This window comes from Diplotaxodon limnothrissa, linkage group LG16 (assembly GCF_057381915.1).
Source record: "Diplotaxodon limnothrissa isolate DT_005_m linkage group LG16, D_limnothrissa_male_GT1.1, whole genome shotgun sequence".
Taxonomy (NCBI): domain Eukaryota; kingdom Metazoa; phylum Chordata; class Actinopteri; order Cichliformes; family Cichlidae; genus Diplotaxodon; species Diplotaxodon limnothrissa.
The window spans coordinates 7,661,504-7,673,485 of record NC_140611.1 but is presented as its reverse complement, the minus strand read 5'-3'; the positions used below and the strand labels follow the sequence as shown (position 1 = coordinate 7,673,485).

Sequence of the window (11,982 nt, the reverse complement as noted above, 5' to 3'; positions counted from 1 at the left end):
AACAAAAGGCCACCCTGGAATGTGCAGTTTTTTGCGCTATTGGGGGTCTGGGGACCCAGAACCGGTCAGTATCTGGTGTGACCACCATTTGCCTCATGCAGTGCAACACATCGTTGCATGGAGTCTATCAGATTGTCAATTGTGGCCTGTGGAATGTTGGTCCACTCCACTTCAATGGCTGTGCGAGGTTGTTGGATATTCGTGGGAACTGGTACACGCTGTCGTATACGCCGGTCAAGCACATCCCGAACATGCTCAATGGGTGACATGTCCGGTGAGAATGCTGGCCATGCAAGAACTGGGACATTCTCAGCTGCCATCTGCCCTGAACAATGTTAACCATGATCCATCCGTGAAGCGCACACCTCTCCAATGTGCCAGACGCCATCGAATGTGAGCATTTGCCCACACAAGTCTGTTACGGCGACGAGCTGGAGTCAGGTCAAGACCCCGATGAGGACGACGGGCATGCAATTGAGCATCCCTGAGACGGTTTCTGACAGTTTGTGCAGAAATTGTTTGGTTGTGCAAACCAATTGTTCCAGCAGCTGTCTGGGTGGCTGGTCTCAGACGATCTTGGAGGTGAACCTGCTGGATGTGGAGGTCCTGGGCTGGTGTGGTTACACGAGGTCTGCGGTTGTGAGGCCGGTTGGATGTGCTGCCATATTCTCTGAAACGCCTGTGGAGACGGCTTATGGTTGAGAAATGAACATTCAATGCACGGGCGACAGATCTGGTTGACATTCCTGCTGTCAGCATGCCAATTGCACGCTCCCTCATTGCTTGTGGCAAACATGTTACATGGTTTAAGCAAAGATTTAAGATTGGGGAGGAATTTTATATTTAAGTAAAATCAGTGTAGCAGAAATGTGAAGTAAATTGACAAAAAAAAAACACGCTATAATACTAGACCCAGTGTCTTTGTGGTGTATGTTTCTTGAGGAGGAATGGAAAAGAGTAAAAACTGAAAATAATCTTTTTATTTGCAAAATAGTCACACTTTAAAACAAAATTCAAATAGAAAACAGAGTATTTACAATTTCCCAGAATCATAAGTAAAAAAAAAATCATTGATTAAAAATGTTAGCGCATACATTTTAACCTAGATTTTTATGCAGCCTCATTTCATGATGTTGTTTTTACAAATAATATACATAAATTTAAAAAATCATCATGAATGTATACTTTTCTGGTTGTTCCTCTTTACAGTTTTTACATGTTAATTTCTATATTTTTTCTACATATTTACAAGTTTAATCATACATATGTACATTTCCTGATATGCCTATCGCCCAGTGTCAGCTGGGATGTTGAGGATTGTGGTAATAAAATAACTGTACGACCATTCAAGCTATTTTCATCTGCATTATTTTTCAGGCCCCTTCTGTTACTGATTGTCAGCAGTTCACATACAAACTGTGGACAATTCAGACACTGCACTGATCTGTCCATGACCAGCTGTCATCTTTAGCCAATACTTTCCACATTTCTTACACTTTTTTTATACTCATTGCAATGTGTTACTTGAAAAGTTCCACAGAAGGTAAAGGTGACATCTCTGCTGAGAGAACATTTGGAGTTGCCTGTGCTGTAAACTTGACTCAGGGTCTTGGTGTCACTGCTTCTGATAACAGTGCCCACGATCTACCTGTGAGTGAGTAAATGCAACTGCCACATTTACATTAGAAACCAGGTACTCTCTGGTTCAATATCTGACAAACACAGATCGCCATCAGAATTACAGAAAGGCGATTGTTTCAGAATACACTACCCTCTTGCCCCGGACAGGCATGTGATACCTCAGTTCCTTCCAAAACCTAGAGGAAGGGGAGAGGGATGTTGACAGCTGTGAGTCTGTTCCAGTTTTTTCTGCATCAGCTCCACTCATGCACGTCTTCCACCTTTCCCTCGTCCTCTGGTTCTTCCACCAACACACGGCACCCTGCTTCTTCCTCAGATGACGCACTGACTCTGGAAATAGAGCCAGTTGAGCAGGCGTGATCTCCTCCAGCTCAACCAGAACCACCTGCAAAGCAGAGCTTAGATTAGACTCGGTGGAATGATTTAATACACATTAGGCAAAAGGGTATCTTTCTGTTTAAAGTTGTAGTTAGAATCAGATACAGGAAATAAACTCTGGGCTCTGAACTTCACATTAATCAGTAATTCTGCATTCACTTCTTACATTTATCATTATTATTTAATATTTTTTGATTTTGGGATAGAAGTACAGTCAGTACTTATGAAATGCCCATCAGTCCTCCTGTTACACTCATGTTTGACATCACAAAATTTAGCACAGAAATAAATTTCTCAGCTGCCTCTTTAGCTGATCAGTTAGCTTGATATAGGTGAGAATGGAAATCCATACTAAAAAAATCTGATCAAGATCGGAGCCATATGAATTTGATTTGGGCATCTGCATCTAGCTCACACATCACAAAATATTATGATGTTGTAATATTTTTCCCTTATACTTATCTATCTATCTGTATGAAATACAGACTTATACAAAATTCATGTTTTTACATGAATAATTATGTGTTGTTGTCATTTTAGCCCATTCCTTGTGGTTTTAGGGAACACAAAGACCTCATAATGTCTGTCATACACTACGGGTCAAAAGTTTTAGAACACCCCAGTTTTTCCAAGTATTTATTGCAATTCATTACATTGAGGTCCAATGAATAGCTTGAACTGGTGCAAGGGAAGGGCTGAACTGTCAGGCTTAAAAAAAAGGTAAGGTTAACCAAAACTGAAATATAATGTGCATATCAGAATTATACAAAAATCGTGTCGCCTTTTTCAGGGGACACAATATATTTTAACAATTTAAAGCTGTTTTGCAGCAATTGAGATTAATCAAGCTTGATCAAGCTGAAGCTAGTGCAACTGATCAAGCTAGTGCAACTAATTCCTACAGGTGTTCCAGTTTTTCTGGATTACTTACAACCCCCTCTGTCTGCATAAAAGCAATGTTGGAACACACTGTGGTACCAAACCCTCGTGAGCATCTGTGAACAGTATTGTACTGCAGATAGTGGTGTGTTGCTACAAAAATGGCGAGAAAAAAAGGCAATTAACAATGGAAGAGAGACAGACCAGCATAACACTTAAAAATGTAGGTCTTTCCTACTGAGAAATTACAAAGAAAGGTTTCAGTGAATAAAGTTTCCTTCACCATCAAAACGCACTCAGAAACTGGGGCAAATGCTGACAGGAAGAGGTCTGGCAGATGAAACGCCGCAAATGAATCAGAGGACAAGTTTCTGAGAGCTAACATCTTGTGTGATAGGTGGCTCACAGGACAACAGCTTCAAGCACAGCTCAATAGTGGCCATAGTAAGTAATTTCAATTGAAGAGTTTGAGCTTCAGGGTTGACTGGATGAGTTGCAGCAAGAAAGCCTTTGCTATGACGTCAGAATAAGACAAAGAGGCTTGCCTGGGCCATGAAACACCACCATTGGACTACTGAAGACTGGAAGAAGGCATTATGGACTGGTGAATCAAAATTTGAAATCTTCACGAACATCGAATTGGCGAAAGGATGATTCCAAAGTGTGTGGTATCAACTGTGAAACATGGAGGGGCAAGTGTGAAGGTCTGGGGCTGTTTTGCCAAATTCATGGTCGGTGACTTGTACAGAGTGAGAGGCCCTCTTAACCAAAATGATTACCACACCATTGTGGAGTGCTATGCAATACCCTCTGGTATGCACGTAGTAGGGCAGGGGTTTATCCTACAGGAAGATAATGACCCAAAACACAAGTCCAAGCTATGCCAGAACTGCCTTGGGGAAAAAGAACGAAATGATAAGTTTGAAAACATGGAGCAGACAGCACAGTCTCCAGACTTAAACCCCATTGAGCTGGTTTGGGATGAACTGGACACAAGAGTGAAAGCAAAGCAACCTACAAGTGAACTGAACTGCAACAGATATGGGAAGAACTTTGTGAAGAATATTTGATTTTTATTGTAGAAAGAACGCCACGGGTGTGTTCAGCTATCATCTACCAAAGGTGGCAACTTTGATGAGTCAAAAGTTTTGGTCTATAAATTGATTCCATGCTTTTTTTTTTTTTTTATTGCTTATTTTTTACTATGCTTTTATTTCAGAGTGCATGAAACATTAAACAGCATCATTTTCAATAAAAAACTGGAAAAGTTGGTGTGTTCAAAAACTTTTTACCGGTAGTGTACATAAGAATGGACCTAATATGTACCTGTGTGCCAATTTTTGCTCAGCTCCTGATCGTGTAGGAGTTCATGTTTAATAGCGAGATATGCAATTGCCTCTGTTTGACATTAGTCTGATGTCTGGCAGTTTTTTCAGAGACGTGCCTCTGAAGAGTGTCTATTTCCTCACCTTGAGGGAGCCCTCGATCAGCACTCGGTGCATTGCTGCCACACACTCCAGCTGCTGCCTTGTGTCTTTACAGACTTTATTACCAACATCAGAGCTTGTAATGCTAAAGCTGTCACTGGCATTTCTTTGACTTTCATCATCGCATTCACCGCTCTTAGAAATGTTGTTATTATTACTGCTGGTGCTGCTTGTATGTCTTTTGGTGGTAAAAGAGGAAGCAGTGTAGAGAAGGAGGACACGGCGGCTGGCTTGTATGTTTTCTTCAACAGAGTCCACCATAGCTGCAGGAGGGAACAAATAATGAAAACACACGGTTAGAAAATAGGAGCTAAATAAGGGAACTTAAACTTAGCTATATGCAGCTCTAACAGTTATATTTAGAAGTTTATTCCTTTTTAAACTGAAAAGAAGTAAATGCAACCATCGCAGCAGACAGCCAAATTGCCTTTCTTCACAAGCTAATGCAATGCTACTTTTTAACTGCATGAACAAAAAATAAATAATTTGGCTTTGCCACATATTTTCTACTTAGGAAGTCACAGCAACAGGCAAAATATTTGAAAATGAAACAAGCTGATGTGTACAACACTGGGGAATTCGTCTGTGTTTGTGCATTTCTAGCTAGCATTTATTGTTGACCGCCCTGAAAAGGCAAGACAAGATCACCACAAAACAACTTATATAAATCCTTTCTCATATATACTCTATCTCATGCAGTTTCGTAAAGGAAGAAAGTGAAGACAAAAAGAGGCTAGCTTTTACCACCTACAGCCCATGGTATTTACTTAAAAATACACCATGACCAGCTAAACGAAATGCAAACAGAAGCTTTTTGGATAGTCTTTCAAGATTTTAAGCTTGCTACGTGTAAAACAGCCTAATAATATTTAAGATCTTGAAGTGATCTGCCAATAATGGGTGGGATAAAAAAAATCACAAATTAATTTAAAGAAAAGCATGAAATTGTTGTTATTATTATTTTTTATAATACTAAATGCCAGTCCTTCTTCAAACAGTGCAAGTTAGGCTCTGTGGTTTAAAAAATGGCTCTGGGCCACATGTCTCCGTACTGTTTGCTGTGGGTAAATTACCTTGCCCAGGCAGGCAGTCACGGCCTGCTATGAAGAGTTTGTAGTCACAGGCCCTTTCCAACACATGAGGCAGTGTTTGAAGGGCAAATGTTTCCACATCCTTGCTGAATCCGAGGTCACAGGGCTGTGGGTATGCCACATAGGCATCGTAAAGCTTCCCATCCAAGTCTAACACAAGAAAAGGAAAAGTTTATGACATGCATAGTTTCGACTAAAACCCTCAAAATTTGATCTTTCAATTAAATATTTAGAGCTGTCATCTATAAACTCAGTTATTCTAATTATTGCTGTGTTCATGCTTTGCAACAAGAAGTTAGATTTATATTGTCAGACAGTGTGCTACCAAGCAGGCAGGGACAGGTACATTGCATGTAATTTATTGCAAAATGACCCCAAGACACCAAGCCATCGGGAAACCGGCAGATATGCCTGGAGTTCACCGAGCATGTGCAGCTATCCTGCATTGTTTCTTAGACTGGAAGCAAATTGGAGACATTATGTCAAACATGTGTAAAAACATTTAAATTCACTGAATAAATTCAGCATGAAACAATTTGTTCAAGCAACAGTGTAACAAATAAATAAATAAAGTTACCAATATGCTAATTGATGATGACAGCAAACAGTAGCTACGTTAAAGCTAATGTTCAACGTAGCTACTGCAATTGCACTTTCTTTTTGAGGTGTTACCACATCAAACTACGTGCTACTTCTGTGTTTCGCTATCTGCATATACGATTTCACATATGTCAAACTGTGTGGGTAACGCTGTTTTCCTTCTTGTTCGGGTTTTCAAACAGTACTTTTCTTACTGATTCAGCCGTGGATGCTTTCTGAAGTCTTAAGAATCATCGACTTTTAGCAAAAGCAGTCCAGTGTTTGCTATCCCTTTCTTTCATAATCAGCAAATGACATTTGATGAGAAGCAGAGTAAGCAGTCCTGTGGTTAGCTTGTTTCCTTTGTTTGTTCTCGCTGCTGACACATGCAGAGTTTATGACTCTGTAGGTTGTCGTGAATATGTGGGTACTGTGTGTGAAGTAAAGGTGCAAGCTGAAAACATTGCTTGGGGTATTTCCATTGTTAAGTACTGTACTGTTAGATGACATTATTGTTGCTATTGTTTTCTGTTTATAATACGTAAATCAATTGCACATTAATAACTACAAAGCTGCTGAGAACTTACCTTTATTTTTGTAAAAGACTGGAAATGCTCTCCTGAACCACAGCACTATTTCAATCTTAAAAAGGTAGTATAGGGTGACGGTGATGATAAACAGAACCATCATACCACCAAGCACAGATCCAATAGCTATGCCACTTGGATCTGTGGAGATGAACAGCAAACATACCAGACATAAAATTTTAGATTATATATTTGCTGCTGATGCACTGGCTCCAAATTCATTATGGCTTCAAATGTCTAAAAAATTACTTTTCAGTCAAATTAACATTTATATGAGATTTAACTGGTATAAAAACAGCATAACATAGCAGTGTAAAAATGTAACTGTTTTTCAGCTACTTCCTCTTGTAATGTTCATATTTTCACCAGCATCTTTGAAAGCATGAAATTTTGCCTCTGGTTTAATTATGTATATTGAGTAGATTGAGCAGGCTGAACAGCTCCCTCTGCTGGTCATAGTTCTAATAATGCCTCCGAGAACTACAATTCATGCATGTTTGTAACAATTTCTAATCCTCTAGAAATAATACTTTAGATATAGACTCCTTTGTTATTTTGTTTGTTTGTCTGAATATTAGATGCTATGCTAAATGCCATAGCATTTAGCATAGCTAAAGAAGACAACAGAGTGTAAATAAAGTCATAGTAAGACTTTATTTACCTTGAACATGGCTCTGTTATCATGATACTAAATGTTTCTTACATGAGCCTCGTTTGCTCTTTGAGGCCTCGCCAAATCCTGGGTTTTTACTGTTATACAGGTGATTTCTTAGTGAGGTACATTACCATGATGACTTATTAAAATATGTAAAATTGTGAAAATACTTATCAAAGCTTGTTATTTGATTGACCTCAAAAGATTTTCAGATTTTCATTTTGCTGTGCGTTTGACTAAAGCGGTGCAGGTTTCATACTAAGTTATTAACAGGTCCAAGTCATAACAATTACTGTATATGAACAGTTCATTCAGCTATTTATTCAGCTGTGGGACCCTAACAGCAATTTGACTGCATTGCTATTATGAACTGTGTTCATTAAGTAGAAAGTTTGCTAATGTGTTTGGTTTAGCTGGTGGTTTAACACCTATCAAGAGGCAAAACATTTACATTGAAGGCAACATTTTCTGTATTGTAATTAACTAATTCTTATTCATGTATAAGATAATCACTTAAATGAAAAGATTACTTGATTAAGTAATTGTGAGTGGTATTCTCAAATGTAAAGCTTTGATTGCTCAAGGTTAGAGACAAACTAAAATATCATGTTTAGGGGAGACTCTGTTTTTACCTTCTGGTTGCAGACTGAAATATCTTTCAGGAAAGCCCCTGTCACTGTACGCACGGCAGGTGTAGTTGACGTAGAAGTCCTCCTCCCTTAGCTCAGAAAATATCAGCCAGGTCTCTAACCACGCACCTTTACTGGAGCCATTTTGGGGCAGCAAACTGTCGAGGACAATCAGATGAAACAGTTAAAAGGTGATGTGACAAAATGCCTGTTAAGGCAGGAGTCTCAAAAGACATCAACTCTGAACATTGGTTCACTGATAAAGCAGATCAATTAAATAGATTTAGAGTAAAAAGGTACTGACCGCTGTTCTAACATGTGTACACGGTGAGAGGTGTTAGTCTCAAAGAATCCATCTTTGTCCAACCAATAAATATCAACGATAGGCTTCCCAACACCCGGCACAAACACCAGGCACCTTTTACTGAAGTTGTACCCTGAAAACATGCGCAAAACAGTGACTCAGTATAAACATGAAACTGTATATTTAGCATTTACTCTCCCTGCAGAAGTCTGTGACTTTCAACCCAATATGTTGGCCTAAATGAAGCCTGAGATACATAAATATGAAATCAACAGAACACCACATTTCTCAGAAGATCTTAGAGGACTTACCGCTCTGTGCTTTGATTACATCATTGGAGGGTTCATGCACTTGTGGAACCAAAGAGTAATCCCCTGAAACAGAGAACATCAAATACTGTGTAGCTTACAGTAGAGGTTGAATAATCACAAAGATATAATGGAAATTGAATCATATTTCTCTTTCACAGTTTTACAGTAAGCAAACCTAAGAAACCATTATTACTAACACAACTGATGTTTCTTTTTCTGTTATTATTTTTATTGTTAAAATGAAGCGATTATGCTTTTTTCACCGGATTTTTGTCAACGTACAGTAGTGTCAAGATAGTCTTTGAGGCCTTTGGGCTGGGATGTGTTGGGCAACCGTGATTCTGTCCTTTCAACTGCGCTCAGTATAGAAGTCACGATACCTCAGCTCGCTTGCAAGTGTTTGGGAGCTGTTCTGTTCTGTTTTGTTTGTGTTTGAGGGCGTTACTGTATATGCCTGACTAACTGAAGTGGATATCACGGTCAGTTAGCAGTCAAACATAAACCTTGCTTGAATAACAGAACAAAGACACAGCTGCCCTTCTCAGCTGTGTGGGGGCTCCTGACGAGGTCTTTATCTTGTGTAGCCCAAGGCAAACACAGTTTTTGTTTTGTATTTCCCCGTCTTGTGCCACATGCTTGTTCAAGATATAACATAACAATTTTCACTAAGTGAATCTGTGAATCATAATTTGAGGTATCTAGGTGCTAACCTATAAGCTACATGAGGCTTAGCGGGGGATAATTATGACACAGTCAAACCCAAGTAAATGAAAACCAAGTTGAGTGCTCGGAAATACCAGCTTTATGACTGAAGAGCATTGTGCACATCTATACAGTTACTTATTGTATCATCACTGTTATTTTATAATTCATCTTTACATATGGACAAAAAAAATCACTCTGTTGTCTTCTTCCTCTTTTTTCAGCTGCTCCCTTCATGGGGCGCCACAGCAGATCATCTGCCTCTATCTCGCCCTATCCCTATTGCCCCTTTCTATCACACCCACCCTCCACATGCCCTCCTTCACTACATCCATGAATCTTCTCTGTGTTCTACCTCTTTTCCTCCTGCCTGGATGCTCATCCTCAGCATTATATGTCTAACATAGCCCCTTTCCCTCCTCTGCATGCGTCCAAACCATCCCAGCCTTTCCTCTTTACATTTATCTCCAAACTGTTAACATTAGCAGCCTCTCTGATATGTTCAATGCTAATCTTAATCATTTTTGTCACACCCAGTATAAACCTATATAGATCTTCAAATCCCCCAGCTCGGCCTCCTGTCTCTTTATCATTGCCACCATCTCCAAACCGCCATTATCATTATCTTCCCTCCAGTCAATACTTCCATTGCTCTAGGTTGTCTTCCACCTGCTCCCTGCTCTCACTACAGGTCTGCAAACATCATAATTCACATCATCATAATCCTGTCTGACCTCATCTTCAGCCTGTCCATCACTATCGCAAACAGCATGGTCAATCCCTGGTCCCACCCCCACCTTAAACACCTTCTATCACTTCGAATGCGCCCCGCACCACTGTCTCGTTGTCCTCATACATGGCCTCCCTCACATACTTCTTCACCATTCCTGACTACGTCATTCAGAGCCAAAGTTCCTCTCCTAGCATACAAAAGTATGTCATCTGGACCAACTGCCCTTCCACACTTCATCCACTTCATAGCCCCCTCACTTCATTTCAGTGTTTCTCTTAATCTACAATCTCACCTTTGACCTCTGCGCTAATAGTCTCTGACACAGATCCTTTGATGCCACCCAGGGTGAATGTCAGAGTACAGGTATAGGTGCCTTTGTGTTGAAGGTCCACACTGGTAATTTTCAGTCTGGTGCCCCAGTACTCATAGCTGCCTGTTCCGTCCTCTATGGGGTCACAACCCTAGAGGGAGAAACGCATAAGTCTTTTTTCAAATTAACAATGCATGAAGAAAAATGTTAACTATTTAAATTGGAGAACAGTTTACAGCCACTGGGATAGTTTTGATGCTCCTAATCTGTTCAGATAGACATTTAAAGAGTTCCATGATTTTTAATATTATTAAACTGTTTGTTTCCCTTCCACAAAATTAAAGGGCACGCACACAAACACACCGAGACTGGGATCTGCTGTCAGTCAAATTGCAATTTTTAAACACTCGTATCTCCCCAGAGTTTCAATACATTCCTGGTATTGATAGAAGTTGGAATAGTGGTAGTAAATAGTTGAGGCTGCAGCTACTGTGCAGTCTCTCCATTAAAACCATTAGGTTTCATGCAGCACTCAACAACAATTCTGGAGAACTCACTCTGTACCACTTGATGGAGGAAGAGATGTTGTAGCTGTTCAGCTTATTCATTTCGTTCTTCAGAGGGCAGCTCAGATTGTCAGTGACTCCTTTTGTAAGTGGCTGATAAGCTTTCCTCGGCCTTCCACATTCTCCTGTAGGTCTTTCATCCACCACCAGTCGGCTGGCCTGCCTGTAGCAGTGGGAAGGAGTCCTGTTGGGAAATTAAGCAGAAATATTATAAATGAATAGATAATTGGGCACACTCGCCCTGGCAGTGAGGGTCATTGTTTGACCTTCTTCACAGTCAAAAATCAAACAATATTAATATTAAATTTGTTGGAATTGTAAGGGATCTTGATCTTAGATTTTGAAAATCTAAATCTAATTCTGTGTTGGGGATAGATAATATTGTAGCAGTGCCGCTGCACGGGAGGCGGACGCACCTGAGCGGAATCCGGTTGTTGTTGTTGGAGTGTGTGGCTGCAAGCTGCAAAGCTGCAGCCCGTGTGTGAACGGCAATCGGAATAAAAGTGTTTGAAAGTACTGAGATCTGGGCGGTTTCGTCATTCTCCTATTATAATTTCCAATACAGTAAAAGCCATAAACCACTCTGTGTTCACTGTGATTACTGATAGATCATGGAGGCAGTTCGATGAGTTGTGTAAGGTGTAAATTAATACTGTGTTCTACTCATTTCTAATATTTCTACTTCTACTAGTGCTTCCTACCTCAGTATGGTCACATAATCCCCACTGTCATTCATGGTTACATTGAGAATCCACAGAGTCTCCTCGTGCACCAGGATGTGACCAGTCTGACTGCTGATTTCTTGGCCTGACACCGAGTTGTACCACGTGATGTTGTACGGGACAGTTTTGAAATCAAAGACGTCTGAGGACACCAGTGTGCTTCTCAGCATAGCCACATCTCCAGGAACAGAGAAAACCCTCTCAAACTGGAGTTTGTAGTCAGTACAGTTCTCTGCAACATACATGTAAGTGTGGAATAGAGAAAATAGTTATTTAACCTTTTATTGCTGAGAAATCAAACATTTCAAAGTCAAATATAATGTTGTTATTTGTTTGAAATTAATTGAATTGAACTGAACTGAACTGAGATGTGACATATTTCCTGCTCCATGTATTTTTACTTGAACT

General features: G+C 40.0%; 1 protein-coding gene across 3 annotated transcripts in view; it reads right to left on the bottom strand.

The window, feature by feature from the left end:
* Positions 1–999: 999 nt before the first annotated feature.
* LOC146615663 (interleukin-1 receptor-like 2) overlaps positions 1,000–11,982 on the bottom strand; it is a 49,439-nt gene continuing 38,456 nt past the window's right edge. For all 3 annotated transcript variants that reach the window (XM_085374931.1, XM_085374932.1, XM_085374930.1), the window contains exons 3-12: positions 11,554–11,806; positions 10,844–11,036; positions 10,269–10,437; positions 8,542–8,604; positions 8,231–8,363; positions 7,930–8,084; positions 6,643–6,783; positions 5,459–5,626; positions 4,368–4,648; positions 1,000–2,026 (exon numbers count right to left, since the gene is read on the bottom strand). In XM_085374931.1, the coding sequence (XP_085231057.1) occupies positions 1,739–2,026; positions 4,368–4,648; positions 5,459–5,626; positions 6,643–6,783; positions 7,930–8,084; positions 8,231–8,363; positions 8,542–8,604; positions 10,269–10,437; positions 10,844–11,036; positions 11,554–11,806 (1,844 nt within the window). In that variant the 3' untranslated portion in view covers positions 1,000–1,738. The remainder of the gene's footprint in view (positions 2,027–4,367; positions 4,649–5,458; positions 5,627–6,642; positions 6,784–7,929; positions 8,085–8,230; positions 8,364–8,541; positions 8,605–10,268; positions 10,438–10,843; positions 11,037–11,553; positions 11,807–11,982) is intronic.